Source organism: Pseudophryne corroboree, chromosome 1 (assembly GCF_028390025.1).
Source record: "Pseudophryne corroboree isolate aPseCor3 chromosome 1, aPseCor3.hap2, whole genome shotgun sequence".
In the NCBI taxonomy this organism is placed as follows: Eukaryota; Metazoa; Chordata; class Amphibia; order Anura; family Myobatrachidae; genus Pseudophryne; species Pseudophryne corroboree.
Window position 1 is genome coordinate 679943453 of NC_086444.1, and position 16296 is coordinate 679959748.

At 41.4% G+C, this 16296-nt stretch overlaps 1 protein-coding gene across 1 annotated transcript in view; it reads left to right on the forward strand.

The window, feature by feature from the left end:
• LOC134933819 (uncharacterized) overlaps window positions 1-15936 on the forward strand; it is a 229528-nt gene extending 213592 nt beyond the window's left edge. The window contains exons 2-3 of the mRNA XM_063929347.1: window positions 10595-11476; window positions 14550-15936. Coding sequence (XP_063785417.1) covers window positions 10602-11476; window positions 14550-14703 — 1029 coding nt within the window. The 5' untranslated portion in view covers window positions 10595-10601 and the 3' untranslated portion in view covers window positions 14704-15936. The remainder of the gene's footprint in view (window positions 1-10594; window positions 11477-14549) is intronic.
• The last annotated feature ends 360 nt before the right edge of the window (window positions 15937-16296 follow it).

The following is a 16296-nucleotide window of genomic DNA, read 5'->3' on the forward strand; positions in this document are numbered from 1 at the left end:
CAATTGTTATATATATATATATATATATATATATATATAAAGTTCTGGCATGGACCAGCACTCCCACTGTTAGTGAAGTAATATGCCCTGGTGACCTCTGGTATCAATAAGTAAGGCGAAAGCGGTAAAGCAAACAGCGGCACTCAGGGTCTTAAGCAATGAAAAAGTGTATTGAAAATCACTTCATGAATCCCAACGTTTCGGGACACGCAAGTCCCTTTGTCCGGGTGAATTCACCTGGACAAAGGGACTTGCGTGTCCCGAAACGTTGGGATTCATGAAGTGATTTTCAATACACTTTTTCATTGCTTAAGACCCTGAGTGCCGCTGTTTGCTTTACCGCTTTCGCCTATATATATATATATATATATATATATAGTTCCAAGAAGAGGGACGGCACTCATAGGATTTTGCAACAAACATATTGTATTCCAATAAAAGAAAGTTTCAGAGATTACATCAACATTTCGGTGTAGAACACCGTCATCAGGATGTACAGAAATCACATACACGAACAATGGTGAAAATACATGTATCAGCAACTTACCACCCTTATAAAGACCAGTAAATGACAACACCACTAACACCTGTGCCGCCGCGCCAGCCCGCCAGCGTAGCGGGGACGCATGCCAAAGACGTCATCCTCATGCACGCCCAGGCCGCGTCCCGCCGCCATCATGACAACGGTCGCGGTTACCATGGAAGCCCAAAATGCAGCCGCGTCATTGAGCTGGACGGCCCGCGTCACGCCGTCGTCAGAACTGTGGGCATGGCCAGAGCGTGTCACCCATATAAACAATAACAAATAAAGTTTAAAAACAACACCGGATCACCAGTGTGTAAAAGCAGAGAATCATGGAACCCACCATAGACACAGGACAGCAAGGACACCGTTTAGAACCCAGTACACATGTATTATATTGCAAATCACATGCTAATTTTAGTTAACTAATCCACAACCTCTAAAGGCTGATTATAAATTAGCAATCACATATATAAAAAAAGAAGATACATTGTAAACACCACAAATGCAAATAGTATCAAGTAAGGCTGTTCCAACAAATTTTTTCATTTAAGCCCCGTGGGGTGACAGTGTCCAGCCCGACAATCCATCTTGCTTCCATAATAAGTAATTGTTTGTTTCTATCTCCACCACGTTTGAACTCAGGGAGATGATCGATGATCATGCACTTAAGACTGGCCAGGCTGTGCTTTCTATCGGCGAAATGTTGAGCTAACGGTTGTTCACTCTTGCCAGAAATTAATACTGTACGAATGGCTTACCGATGCTGGTTGGCCCGTTCACATTTTACAAGTGTCACACCCAGGATTAGAAACCACGACCTATTACACTGGAAGCAAACACCTTACTGATGAAGCTATTTGCTCCTGTATAGGAAATATGAGAATTTTAACTATATGAAGATACTTCTCTGACAATTACACGTAACTTCATAAAGTTAGAATTCTCATGCTTCCTCTACAGGAGCAAATAGCTCCATCAGTAAAGTGTCTGCTGTCAGTGTAACAGGTCATGGGTTCTAACACTGGGTATGACTGCTAAGAAATGTGTCATTTAAAATAAAAGACAATTAAATGTATAAATACAGAATATAATTTTCTTTTCAGAACACTTCACACACACACATATATATGTGTGTGTATGTATATATATATATATATATATATACTAAAACATCAATCCGGCACTCTTGAAAACTTGCATGTAATTGCGCCGGTGCCTTCACAGAAAATTTCAAATAACTCACAAACCAGTGCGGCACTCAGCAATAATAAAATGGAAACAACTATCAATGTAGTAACTACATTGATAGTTGTTTCCATTTTATGATTGTTGAGTGCCGCACTGGTATGTGAGTTTTATATATATATATATATGTATATATATATACACGCACATCTACATACATATATTTATTGTAATATAGTAAATAGGGGGGCACCAATATTTATCTTGCCTCCGGGCAACTGGGACGAACTTACGCCACTGGTCCGTACTAATAATAGGCCATAATGCTTTAGTAGCTTGAGATGTAATATTGCTGCTAGTTGTAAACAGAGAAGGCCACATAATTCTGTTAGACTGATGTTGTTTACGGTTACTGGGAAGGAATAGAGTTTCACGAGGAATGTCAAGCACTTTCTTTTTCTGTTGTAACAGTAGTTTCTCCGGATACCCGCGACAGACAAATTTTTAAACCATGTCATCTAGTTGCAATTCTAACATGGCTCTATCACTATTAATTCTGGCCACACGCAGCATTTGTGAATAGGGCAGTCCTTCTCTCAACGCTGATGGATGATGGCTGGAAAATCTGAGCAGGGTGTTACGTTGTGTGGGTTTGGAGTAAACTGATGTCACCAAATGACCCTCATGGTTGGTCAGTTTGACATCCAGAAACTCAATTTCCTGGTAACTCGTTCTGTAGGTGAATTTAATAGAACCCTGGGCAGTGTTAATGCTGTCAATAAAGGAACAAAAAGCTTCCTGAGGGCCTGATCAGAACACAATCAGATCGTCAATATATCGTAGGAACAATTTGGTGTGATGCATGAACTCCGGCTGACTAAGGAACAGTCTGTTCTCCTGAATAAACATGAATATGTTTGCATAGGTTGGTGAGACATTCGATCCCATTGCACACCCGGCTGTTTGAACATAATACTGAGAGTCAAAGAGAAAATAATTCCGGTGTAATACTAGTGAAAGCAGTTGAAACACAAACTCTAGATCTGGCCCACTGTAGCTGCGATTTCCCCACAGAAATTGCGCAGCCGCCGCAAGACCTTCATCGTGCGGAATTGAAGTGTACAAACTGTGTACATCCAGTGTGCACATCAGTAAATCAAAAGGACCCTTGGTGAATTCACACACAGCAGCCAAAAACGCAGATGTATCTTTAAGATAGGTCATCTCATGAACAATGCACGGCTGTAATAAGGTGTCCAGATATTGGGATACAGGCTGATACAAGGAATCCCGCGCTGATACAATGGGACGTCAGGGTGGAGCCGTAGGATTTTTATTAATTTTGGGAATGGAATATAGGATTGGAGTAATGGGGAAATCCTGAGACAGTGCTTTGAAAACTCTTTCAGATATGATCTTATTCTGTTTAGCGGAAAGGAGGATTTGGTCCAGCTCTTTTTTGAACACAACAGTTGGATCCCTTGGCAACTTCCTGTATACTTGTTGGTCACTTAGTTGTTGTAACATTTCATTGCGGTAGTCATGGGTATTCATGATGACTATCGCCCCGCCCTTATCTGCGGGGCGAATAACAATGTCCTCATACCGTCCCAGATTAGTGAGTGCCATCCTCTCTCCACGCGTGAGATTAAAGCGCTCGGATCTGTCTTCAGCATTATATTTTTGAATAGAATCGTCAAGAAGTCTGGTGAAACATCTAATGGAAGGGTTTGTCACAGGTGGATCAAAGGAAGATCTATTCTTCTGCCTGCAAAATTTATCAACAGGATCTTGCTCGGTGTTCATGTCCAAGGGTGCTGAATTGGAGAAATGTTCGCAAAGTCTCATTCTTCTGCTGAACTTGTGCAAATCCCAACTCCAATCGAAAGGGGAGTGGTTGTTTGTAGGGACAAAGGCCAGCCCCTTATTAAGGACCGTCTGTTCATCTGTAGACAGCACCCTGTTAGAAAGATTAAAGATCACTTGTACCTCTTCCACGGGGGTCTTCCTACCCCTCTTTTTTTGACCACCTCTTCTTGTACGGAAACGTTTGTTTTTTGGTTTGTCATGCGTGGACGTGCCCCTAAAGGGACAGTCTGAGAATTCCCCATATCCTCTCCCTCTGAGATAGCGAAGTCACTGTCACTTTGTGAAGTCGTGACCTCACATGGTTGTCTCACTGAACGTTGTGTTCGCTGATTTCTATTAAAATGTCTTGAATATCTGGGATTGTCCCCGTTAATCCAACGGTACACACGGTTGTCCTCGTAGTCCTGTAGTACCTTCAGACGTTTGACCTTTTTAAACCTAATAAGATCCTGCCGATATTTGTCACACTGATTACGTAATTGCGTGAGCCAATCATGTGAAGATTCTGTTTGTAATGTGTTGAAATTGATTCTCTCAAATTCTGCGATCTTAGATTTGACAATTATTAATTCCTTAGACGCCTCTTCTACCACCAATACCATGAGGTCAAAGGAACACTTGTTAAGTATTGCCACCCACTTACGGCAAAACTCAGGACTATGACGGCCGATAGTGGGGGTGTTCCTGACCCTAAAACCTCGTGGGATAAACTTATCTCGGTAATAGTCAGATAAAGTCAGGCCATGCAGAGTATAATCTATCTCACGTTTTTTCATTCTGAACAGAGATTGAAATAATTCTTCACAAGAATCCACTTGATTGATGTATTGTGGATCCCCCAAAAACAGAATCTTATCAATTTGATCAGTGGTATAGCTTAACATTTCCCCCAATGGCAACTCAGGGTGTTGAGGGACTTCAGACGTAATTTTGAGCAGAACAAAACACACCCAGATATAAATGAGCAATTCCGTCCTCAGGAAAAACAGTGAGTCACACAATTCTCAACAGCTGATAAGTCACCTTAAAAAATTTTCCACGGTGCCATATATTGTTCGTGTATGTGATTTCTGTACATCCTGATGACGGTGTTCTACACCGAAACGTTGATGTAATCTCTGGAACTATTACATCTCAAGCTACTAAAGCATTATGGCCTATTATTAGTACGGACACTGAGTTAAGTGTGTTGAGAAACAAGTCCCCTATGGCTTGTTATCGTCGTGGGAGAAATATTTGCTACATGGTTGTGCGTACCGACATTTCTAGGTTTAAAAACGAATCCACCAGAATGTTGTCCAGACGCAAGGCCGGATGCTATAGGTGCATCAATTGTGCTACCTGCAATCATCTTGATGTTGGCAGTTCATTTAGACATCCGCACAGCGGTAAATATATCCCAATTAGACATGTGGTAACATGTACAACCACATTTGTTATCTACATAATACGGTGCCCGTGCGGGTACTATTATGTAGGAAAAACCATCCGCCATCCAGCATCGGTCAGCCATTCGTGCAGCATTAATTTCTGGCAAGAGTGAACAACCGGTAGCTCAACATTTCGCCGATAGAAAGCACAGCCTGGCCAGTCTTAAGTACATGATCATCGATCATCTCCCTGAGTTCAAACGTGGTGGAGATAGAAACAAACAATTACTTATTATGGAAGCAAGATGGATTGTCCGGCTGGACACTGTCGCCCCACGGGGCTTAAATGAAAAAATTTGTTGGAACAGCCTTACTTGATACTATTTGCATTTGCGGTGTTTACAATGAATCTTCTTTTTTGATATATGTGATTGCTAATTTATAATCAGCCTTTAGAGGTTGTGGATTAGTTAACTAAAATTAGCATGTGATTTGCAATATAATACATGTGTACTGGGTTCTAAACGGTGTCCTTGCTGTCCTGTGTCTATGGTGGGTTCCATGACTCTCTGCTTTTACACACTGGTGATGCGGTGTTGTTTTTAAACTTTATTTGTTATCGTTTATATGGGTGACACGCTCTGGCCATGCCCACAGTTCTGACGACGGCGTGACGCGGGCCGTCCAGCTCAATGACGCGGCTGCGTTTTGGGCATCCATGGTAACCGCAAAAAAGCTAGTGTATTGCGCTTGATACACTGATTAAATAAATAAATAAATATCTACGGTTGTGTGTCTGCTTTTGCTCAAATTAACACACATGGAACTTGCTTTCATAAAATCCAACAAAAACTTTTAATAACAGCACACATACATATAGCATAAATACCAAGATTAAATGAGCTAAACACACTGAGAAAGTCGCTTTAGCTATTTTGACACAAATTAGTTAGATAGTAATGGTGTCCATAAACAGTATCCAGTGGACGGCAACAGTGTATCGTATAAAGTGCTAAACAGACATACCTCGTCTGTTACGTACAGTGTATCTCAGTTTGCAACAGTTACTAATGCCTATGTGAATTTATATATAATGTCTCCAATCCCCCTGCTACTGGCGTCCCAGTGCAGAGGAATGCTGCTTGAAATATATTTACCCGAACCTGCGGGATTATCCTCATACACAGCGCAGATTTCCAGGGAGATATCCTTATGGCATGCAGCCACAGCGTCCTCCGCCGGCTCATTTAATCTTGGTATTTATGTTATATGTATGTGTGCTGTTATTAAAAGTTTTTGTTGGATTTTATGAAAGCAAGTTCCATGTGTGTTAATTTGAGCAAAAGCAGACACACAACTGTATAGTGTTATTTATTCAATTTAATTAGTGCATCAAGCGCAATACACTAGTTTTTTTCTGTTTTGTGTATCTTTGAGGATGTTGCCAGTCCTTTAGTGTGTGCAGCTGGTGTACTGAGAAATATTAACTACAGATTCAATTATATTTGCGCCAGGAGTTGGGGTGTTAATCACTCCTAAAATCTTGTTTTTCCATGGTAACCGCGACCGCTGTCATGACGGCGGCGGGACGCGGCCTGGGAGTGCATGAGGATGATGTCTTTGGCATGCGCCCCGCTACGCTGGCGGGCTGGCGCGGCGGCACAGGTGTCAGTGGTGTTGTCATTTACTGGTCTTTATAAGGGTGGTAAGTTGCTGATACATGTATGTTCACAATTGTTCGTGTATGTGATTTCTGTACATCCTGATGACGGTGTTCTACACCGAAACGTTGATGTAATCTCTGGAACTTTCTTTTATTGGAATACAATATGTTTGTTGCAAAATCCTATGAGTGCCGTCCCTCTTCTTGGAACTATCTAATCATGGCTACCCCATGATAGGACTGGATCACCAAGGTATTTGTGTCATTTTTTCTCGTGCCGATATACATGGTTATATATATATATATATATATATATATATATATATATATTTATTTGTAATTGTGATTGACCAGAGTGCTCCCTGCCTATCTTCTAAATAAAAAAAATGCACCATACCATTTTAGGGAGTGTCACATTGATTGTATAATCAGCGCTGATGTGGACACTACCTGATGCTGAGCACGGCTATCTGGGGGGAGGGGGGGCTGCCACTGCCCGTGTTGCTTGGTCCCTGCCGCCTTGTCCCCACAGCTGGCAAGGTCCCGGCACCTGCGAAATATACCTGATAGGCATCAGGACCGGCGCATATGCACTAGCGGCGGTGGTACTGTGCGTGCGCAAATCCCTGGCTTCTGTAGACTTCAGCAGCAGCAGCCCATAGAAGCCATCTGGTCAGGGAGTGGCTTCCTAGAGGAAGCCAGCTCTCTGCTAATTGCAGCCTGTACTGGCAGTCCCAGAGGGAGAAAACACCTCCCAATGGGACTGCCTCTCTTGCGGATGACTGACAGGTAGGACTTCCAATGGGAAGTCACTGCCAGTCACAGTGTAGCCAGTGCAGTCTCACAGACTGCATCTTACTCACTGACATGAGCTGAGGTGGCGGATTTTACGGGGGGGGGTCTGCAGTACACAAGTAAAATCCTCCACTGGTTCTCATTATGGTGCATATTTATTAACCAATTCTGCCCTTAAAATATGCTAAAACTGCTATTTCCACATGTTAAAGGGGTGGTGTTCAGTGTGCCGGCTGTTGGGATCCCGGCGCTCAGTATACCGGTGCCAGAATCCCGACACCCAGCATACCAACAACAATTCTCCCTCTTGTGGGTCCACGACCCCCCTGGAGGGAGGGCTAATTTGCGCTCGCCCAGCTGTCGGTCGGGATCCCAGGTGCACAAATTATCACTATTGTGATCTATGTAACATAATGTGAAAACTTAGCATTGCTTTTACAACAGAAATACCCTACCTAGTTTTATCTATTTTAGGGGGACATGTACTAAGCAGTGATAAAAGTGGAGAAGTGAGCCAGTGGAAAAATTACCCATGGCAACCAATCAGCTGTTTTGTATACTTTTATAGCATGCAAATTTCAAATGTCACGTCAATGCTGATTCGTTGCCATGGGCAACTTCTCCACTGGATCACTTCTCCACTTTTATCCCTGCTTAGTACAGATCCCTATTAATCTGAGAACACAGGAAATTCTATTTTTTTGTACTGAAGAATCCCTGTACATGAGAAAACTGTTGTTGCCTTGTACAGTACATTATTTACTCTTAAATCAATACTGGAAATCTTCCTGCTACAATGTTACATATATAGGCATAGATTTATCGAGCCTTGGAGAGTAAATTGTATGGTGATAAAGTATCAGCCAATCAGCTCCTAACTGACATGTTACAAGTTGGGTTTGAAAAAGGACAGTTAGGAGCTGATTGGTTGGTACTTTATCACCGTGCAATTTATCATTCTCCAAAGCTTGATAAATTTGGGCCATAGTTACAAAGAGTAAGAGAAAGCGTGTTACTTTGCACAAAAGTGTTTTTTGAGATTTGTTTACTACAAAGTATATTTTATTACAAGGTCATCATATAATTACATTGCAAATGGTTGGCCAAAGGAGCAAAGTTGAATGTGCCTAGCAAATACTGTAACATCAAAATTCTACCAGTATGGGCATCTGAAAATGCCAGTCTCCACTTCTGCTCAGCTAATGTTATGCGTAAACTGGAGATATTCATAAAATAATACTATAGGTCATGGGCACTAGTGTCAGCTTTGTCTAGGGAGCCTGCAGTTTAACTAAAATCTGATTTGTTACCTCGTGCATAGAGATGGGGGTGACTCAGACACTGGGGGGACAAAACATACAACTATCACATAAACCACTGTGCTTCTGAACTGTTAACAATTCTCACTAGAACAATGAAACAAATAATTTAATGATCATTGATTTTCTCAGTCAGAGATCATGACAACTCAGTGGTGGTTAAACTTGGTAACTCATGATTGCATTAAATATTTAATATGGTCAATTCAACTCAGGGACGGATCTAGACTTTTCTTTAGGGGGGGGGGCGGTTTACTGTTTAATATTGACTCCTCCCTCTACAGTCCCAACTCCTCCCATCTGCAATCCTAACTCCTCCTCTCTCAATTCTGACTGAACTTTTTGAGTGAGACTGAGATAGAGCTTTGATATTGTTCTATGTACATGTGACTGTGCTATGGGGTAATTGTAATTATTAGCCCTAGTACCCACACACCAGCAAGTGAGGGGCAAATGCTCTGTAACCCTTGCTCTCCTGGCTCCTCTGTGCTGCTGTGGTATAAGCTGTAGCACATCATTCTGCCTCAGGCTCTCCCAGGAGAGCTCTCTTCTACTCAAAAGTGGGCGTGGTTATGACTGTGTTAGGTGGGGGGCGGTTGCCACCACCCCCCCCCATCCCCCCTAGATCCGGCCCTGATTCAACTGCAGAAGATAGAAGGCTTGTACTGGCTGTACATAGACTTTGCAACATCATATCCCCGGGATGGTATTAGGATACCAGAACTTGGGATGCCAGAAGTCATAATACAGAAAACGGCATCCTGATGCTCAGGATCCTGACACCTAGTAGGTAGGGGGTGGTCTTCAGGTTGCCGGCAGTCGGAGTCCCGGCGACCAGTATACCGGCGCCGGAATCCTGACCGCCGGCATACCGACATATTTTCTCCCTCTTGGGGGTCCACGTCGGGATTCCGGTGCCAGTATGCTGGTCGGCGGGACCCCGACCGCCGGAAACCACACTACACCCATAGGGGGTGGTCTTCAGGTTGCCGGCAGTCGGGGTCCCGGCGACCAGCATACCGGCGCCGGAATCCTGACCGCTGGCATACCGACATCTTTTCTCCCGCTTGGGGGTCCACGACCCCCCCCCCGGAGGAAGAATAGATAGCGTGGCGCGTGGCTTGCCGCTATGCTGGTCACTGGGATCCCGACCGCCGGCAAACCATACTACACCCGTAGGTAGGTATTCTATCCCTGATCTCCAAACCCCTTAACCCTCCTTTTCCACAGCCTGACTCTAACTCTCCTTTCCCGAGAGCCTAACCCTACCCTTCCTCCCTCACAGCCTAACCCTAACCTTCTCCGGGGGTGCATAACCCTAAGTCCCCCTCCCCGCAGCCTAACCCTAACTGTCCCCCTCCCTGCAGTCTAACCCCTAGCCCTCCCCCAGCAGCCTAGACCTTCTCCCCCTTCCCCTGCAGCTTACCTCTCTGCAGCCCTGGAAAACCCTCCTTTCAACATCCCAGCAGTCGGGATCCGACACCGGCATTATGAGCAGTGTCGGGATTCTGGCATCGCCATTTTGACTGTTGGAATCCCAAAAACCGGGATCCTACCCAGATCCCCATGTTCCCAGAGAGCAGAACTTTCGTCGATGTGCAGAACTGCACATCACTATCGTATGTTACCAAGAATGAATTGCTATCTCCAAGTGCTGAAATACACAGTGCCTAAAATGAGGATGCTCACTTCGTTACTGAGTGAACATTTATTAGGAATTTATTTTTTTGTAATCTCAATGCATCCTAGACCTGTTTGGGTGTCACTAATAGTTTGTGTTCATTTTTGTCAATTTTGTAATTATTATTTGAAAAAAAAAACCCCAATAACAAATAACAACAACATATTCTTGTGCTTTATTCCACAGGAGAGAAATGTGGCCAGTAATAATGGTGATGAGCTGTCTGTACACACTGTCTATGCATACTGCATACTGCATATGCAATAGGAGTCAGTGTGAAAATGAGTCTTGCCAATTGCTTAAATGGTCAGATTATCAGAGCTGTCCAAGTCTAAACTTAAGCAACAATAACATCGTGCAAATTGAAGTTGATGAAAAGTCAGATTATTCTGCTCTCACCGATCTGGATATGTCTCACAATAAAATTACAAATTTTAAAGAAGGCTTTCTATCTAATGCAATTGCTTTGAAAGTAATAAACCTACGCAACAATAATTTAGGACAGTTACCAAATATGTTTCTTGCCAATTCCTCTTCTTTGCAAGTGGTGAACCTTGAGGGAAATGAACTATCTGAAATTCCTGCTAGTGTTTTACATCCCAGTCTTCTTACCTTGACTGTAGACTGCAGCTGCGATGTGGGCAACAGTATAAAAATGCACCTGAGTCAAAATGAAAAAAACTATTCAAGCCTTTCCATACGCTGTCAAATGTCTTCAAGTTGGTCCAGTCTTAATGATTTCTATGCAATTAATTGTGGAATGACAAGATTATTGGTCCTTTATATTGTGTTGGCAATAGTGGCCCTAGGCTTCATAATTGGAGGAGTGGCTCTGTACATGAGGAATAGGAAGAAAAGGTTAGCTGCGTTTGAAAACAAGGCTACAGCAAACCAATCCCCTGCTCATGGGCAACCACGATATACGTCAAGGAACATGGATAGCATCGCAACAGCTTCAAACCAAGGCCAGAGGCAAGACTACGAGAATGTTTTTGTTGGTCACTTGGCAACTAAAGAAATAAAACCTTATGATTATTTGGAAGAGCAGAGAGTGCCAGGTGCTCACAGGTAAGACTTGTGATTTTTTATATATATATACATATATATATATACACACACACATACATATTAATCTTACAATTTTTAATTAATCCTAGGTTTATTCAGCTGATATTTCTATTTGCCAGTCCCATTGAAAGAGATGTACAGTCTGCAATATATTTTTGTGCTGCTACTTTTAGGACCACATGCACAGCCCATAACTAGAGGTTTGGGAGATGGGACCTCCTGCTGCTAGCGGTCCCGCCTTCTCTGCATGATGTCATTAAGCTATGGGCTTAGGAGGCGGGCTGGCACAGGGTGATCAGGAGACCTGTTATACTGTTGTACTTTACAATTAGTATAAACGATCCCCATTGTTGGCTGCTGTCCATTGGATAGGTTGTGGCAAACACGGAGGGCTTGGCAATAAAACAACAGCAACAAAGCATACAATACTATGCTGTTTTTCCTTTACATTAACTTGTTTAATAAAATACATGTATATAAACATATATTAAAGATAAAATACGTTATCATTCACACTGTTATCTATGGATCTTTAATGTCAGTGTCAGTTTACAGCATAAACAGGAACTGTTATAATAATTTATTTTACATAACTGCTAATATACACATGCATAGTCTATGGATAATAAGAGTAATTTGGCAGAACCATAGGTGATCTCCAGACATCCTGACAATAGGCCTGATTCTGAATTGTATGCATCAGCGTCCACTTTACCATACAGCCGTGCCAGCCTTCCTGCTACCTTATGCTAATGCACGAATCCACCCATGTATGCTGAGTGTCTGTGCATCTGCATGTGGAAGACAGGTCCACCTATTATTTTTCCATCCACAGCCGCAGTCATTATAATTAGTGTCTAGACTTGCACCCCATGCTGCAAAAGGTCTGTCTTAGGCCGAATACACACTAGGGCAATATCGGCACAATTTGCCATATCGGAACAACAAATCGTGCATATCACCTAGTGTGTATGCCCGATTGTGACATCATCTGGTTGGCTGTGCTGCATTACAAATAGGAAGATATCGTGTGACCTGGTGCAGTGCAATGAAGGAGGAAACAAGGTATCATTCCGTTCATTACATTGTGCAGTGTGTACCAGCAATCACTGCTGGTACGGACGATTGCTGGTCAGAATTTGTAACTAGCCTTAAACAGACATCCCATCTCTGTCATGTGCTCCAAACCAGCATAGATGTCGGCCTACATGTCTATGACACTCCCATAACACTCGCATTACAAGGAACAGCTCTGTGCAACTGTAAGGGCGTCAGCCAGATACACCCATTTTGCAGAAAAAGTGGTCCATTAGCAGATGGCTCAATCTGTCCGCACACTCAGTATACGTCCGCATGTCCATGAATCGCCTGGCGCATTTACAGTTGGCAATTTCTTTATATGGCACATATGCAGATACTGTATCTGTGAGGTCCATCCACATTTCCATATATATCTCCAACCCAGAATAAGGTCCAATATGCAAGTGCTGGAAATCTTCTAGATTAAGTAAATGGGAAGGACATAGGGAAGGGAACCCCAAAAAAGTGATTTTAATGGAAGGAAGGAGAATCAGGGCATGGTTTCTTTAAAGGGAAAACATTTAATAGTATCCATTTACAAACTACCATATACATTTCCGTGTGTGTTCTGTGCACATTAAGAGAAAAATTTCTGTCTTTCTATTTTTACATAGTCTAACAAATTGGTAAAATAAATGATTTTTTTTTTATACATTTAGAATAAAATTTCTATTTTTTTTAATTTAACTTCTTTTATTTTGCTGCCTTCTAAAACTTTCCTCAGGTTGCCTCATTAGTAAAAATGTATAAATCACCTCCAAGGCACGATCCAAAAGATTTACACCTGTGCTCCAGGATTATCCAGTTGAAGATGCACAATGCTGCTCTGCAACCTAGACACTGAGGACCGTGCCGCTATAACACTTCCTGCTTTGCCTCATTACCGAGGTGAAGCAGGAAAGGACATCGACAAGATGTATAAACATCTTGTCTGCAGAAGTGGGGGAGCGAAAGCGAAAGCTCTCCACCACTGGCGATGCCCCCCTGAGCACACAACACATCACCTTAGTGCTGATGCGCTGTCTCAGTGCCTGGCCGGCTCCACTGCACATGCTTGGGATCTTGGTACTCCCGCGAGATCCCCTGCACAGTCCGTAGCAGCCACCCGCCACACACAGGGACAGCTCTGTCCCTTTGGTGTATGGGCATCGGCACCTGCAGCTGTCGAAATCAACAGCTGCAGGTGTCGGAGCGCTTAGAGATGCTGACCGGTCATGCGTTGCCCCCTTATATTGGCCTGCTATCTTTTAGAAAGCAGCGCTGATATGGACCTGTGACTGAGCCTGCTGCGCCACTGTAATACATGGGGGAGAAGTGGTATCAGCGCACATAACGCTTCTCACCCATAATGCTGCATAATACATTTACCCCTCAATTCCTTGATGTGTGGCCAAAGCTATACATACTGTAGATTTGAATAAATTAACTTTCAAACATTTACCATCTAAACCAGTGGTTCCCAAACTTTCTGGAATCATGGTGCTCTGGAATATCAGCATATTTCTCAAAGCCAAATGTTTCATAATTAAGTAATTATGCTTGCCAGTCAGTTCAGTTATGTGGTGCTGAACAGGGTAGTGCATGTGTATGTCTACATATTTTATGATTGGCAGCTGCCAGCACTTGTTTTGCCTATTACATTGACCATAAATAATTTGATTTGGTCCTGGAACCACCAGCCTGTGGCACCCCTGAAAGTGCTCTGCAGCACCTAGTTTGGGAACCACTGAACTAAACTACTGTTAAACAAATCTTGAATGTAGTAGAATGTTAGTACATTAACATATATGGCAAGATGTCTGCACTGTAACAGACATTTATTTTTTGAAAGCACTTTAAACTGTGAAATACCATGCTGCCTTGATTCCATCAAATTGTCTATAAATACAGTTGCATATAGTGTATCCTTAGAGACCATTATCCTAAACATGTACAACATACATTCTACATACATGAACACTGACATTAACATCTGTTTTTATCTTGCCAACAGCAAACACACAGTGGAAGAAGATATATATTTGGAAAGTGATGTTAATGAGGGCGACCAACCAATTTACAGCAATACTCAAGTTTATTATGATTACTCTGATTCTAGTAAAATCAACAAAGAAGATGATGATGTCTACATTTTACCAGATCAGTAATCAGAGCTACTGTATCACCAGGAATCTGCAGTCATCATTGCATTAATGTATTCTTGTCTTGCTATTCTGACCAATTCAAACACTGGATGTAAGCTTTTGTACTGCTTACACTTCCACCTTCTCTTTCCAGTATCTTATATTGATGTTAGTATTTATGGAATGCATAGGCCAGTTTACTCTATGACAATGACATTGTTTCAAAGCATAATGCAAACAATATTTTATAAATATGTTGACAAGTCTCTTCCCAGGTTTGTGTCATGCTTCCACTATTTCACATCAACTCTCATTATGCTTCCCCAACCTAACCCTCATCCCAACATGATAATTATCTCTTTTGCTTTTAAACGCTAATAGTATTTTTTCAATATTTTTTTTTACAAAACATTTGTAACATTTACGAGCTTTTGTTTTTATCCAGTTTACAGAACCAGGCAAATTGTGTAGACACTGGCAAGAACAATTTTGAACTCCATTGAAGTCTATCAGGAAGCATTTAAATGCAATTTACTACTGTTTTAGAAACTAGCAAAACAACAAAAGATGACTGAAATAAATGTTGACATGGACATGTCCTTAGTGACCAGCAGGATGGTCTGGACACATCTCTCATGTTATGCTGTTTTTTTCTTCTAAGATTACTCATTTTGTTACTACTAAATTGGGCATCCTTACTTGATTCTGTTAATTATTTAAAATGTATCACTTCACAAGTACATTTAAAATAAAGATAATATTCTGTTCTGGTGCTTTATAAGGCCATGGCATTTAATATTTTTGTCAGTTGTGTTTTTCCAATATGAAAAACACAAAATTCCACTATAGGCATCTCACAGCCATTGTACAATGCATATTGTGTTGGGAAAATCCAGGAGTGGGATTTAGAAGTACACAACACAATCATCCTTGTATAAATACATGACACATTTTTTTTCTTTTTAAATCAGTTGTTTGGACATTTTGAATACTGTTTTGGAGTTAATGAAATTTGTCCCAACATTTCATGCAAACTGAATTTGGCAGAACAGATATTTTCACAGATGCAAAGTTCTCCTTTTCTTTCACCATTTAGCTGATAAGGTTGAAAAAACATTTGATACAATTAAGCATGATTTTTTTTATTTTTTTTTACGGGATGCCCACAGTAAATAAATGCTATTTTTTAAACGAAATAAATATACCTCATAACTATATTTTATCCTAACCTACAAAAAATTCAATACATCAAGTGCTCTATCTCATTAATACTTTTGATGTCTAATATATATTTATATATATATATAGATATATATAAACTGCACATCAGTTTAAATGTTTTTCGACTATAAATTACTAACGGTTGCTAACTAGCATGAAGTTATTAATTTTCTAAAAAATTATGTGTTTTGAACAGAATTAATGGCAAAGATTACTTATTATCATTTTTTAAGGAAACTGTAATGATGCCACTCATTGAATAATGATAGTAAGAAACTGCAGCTACTGTGGTATTGATATTTAACATTTGATTTCTGTGTTTTTGTCATTTTTCCACTGAAAAGCATAATATGGAATATTTAATTTGTACATGGCCATACTTATCCATGTATAAAG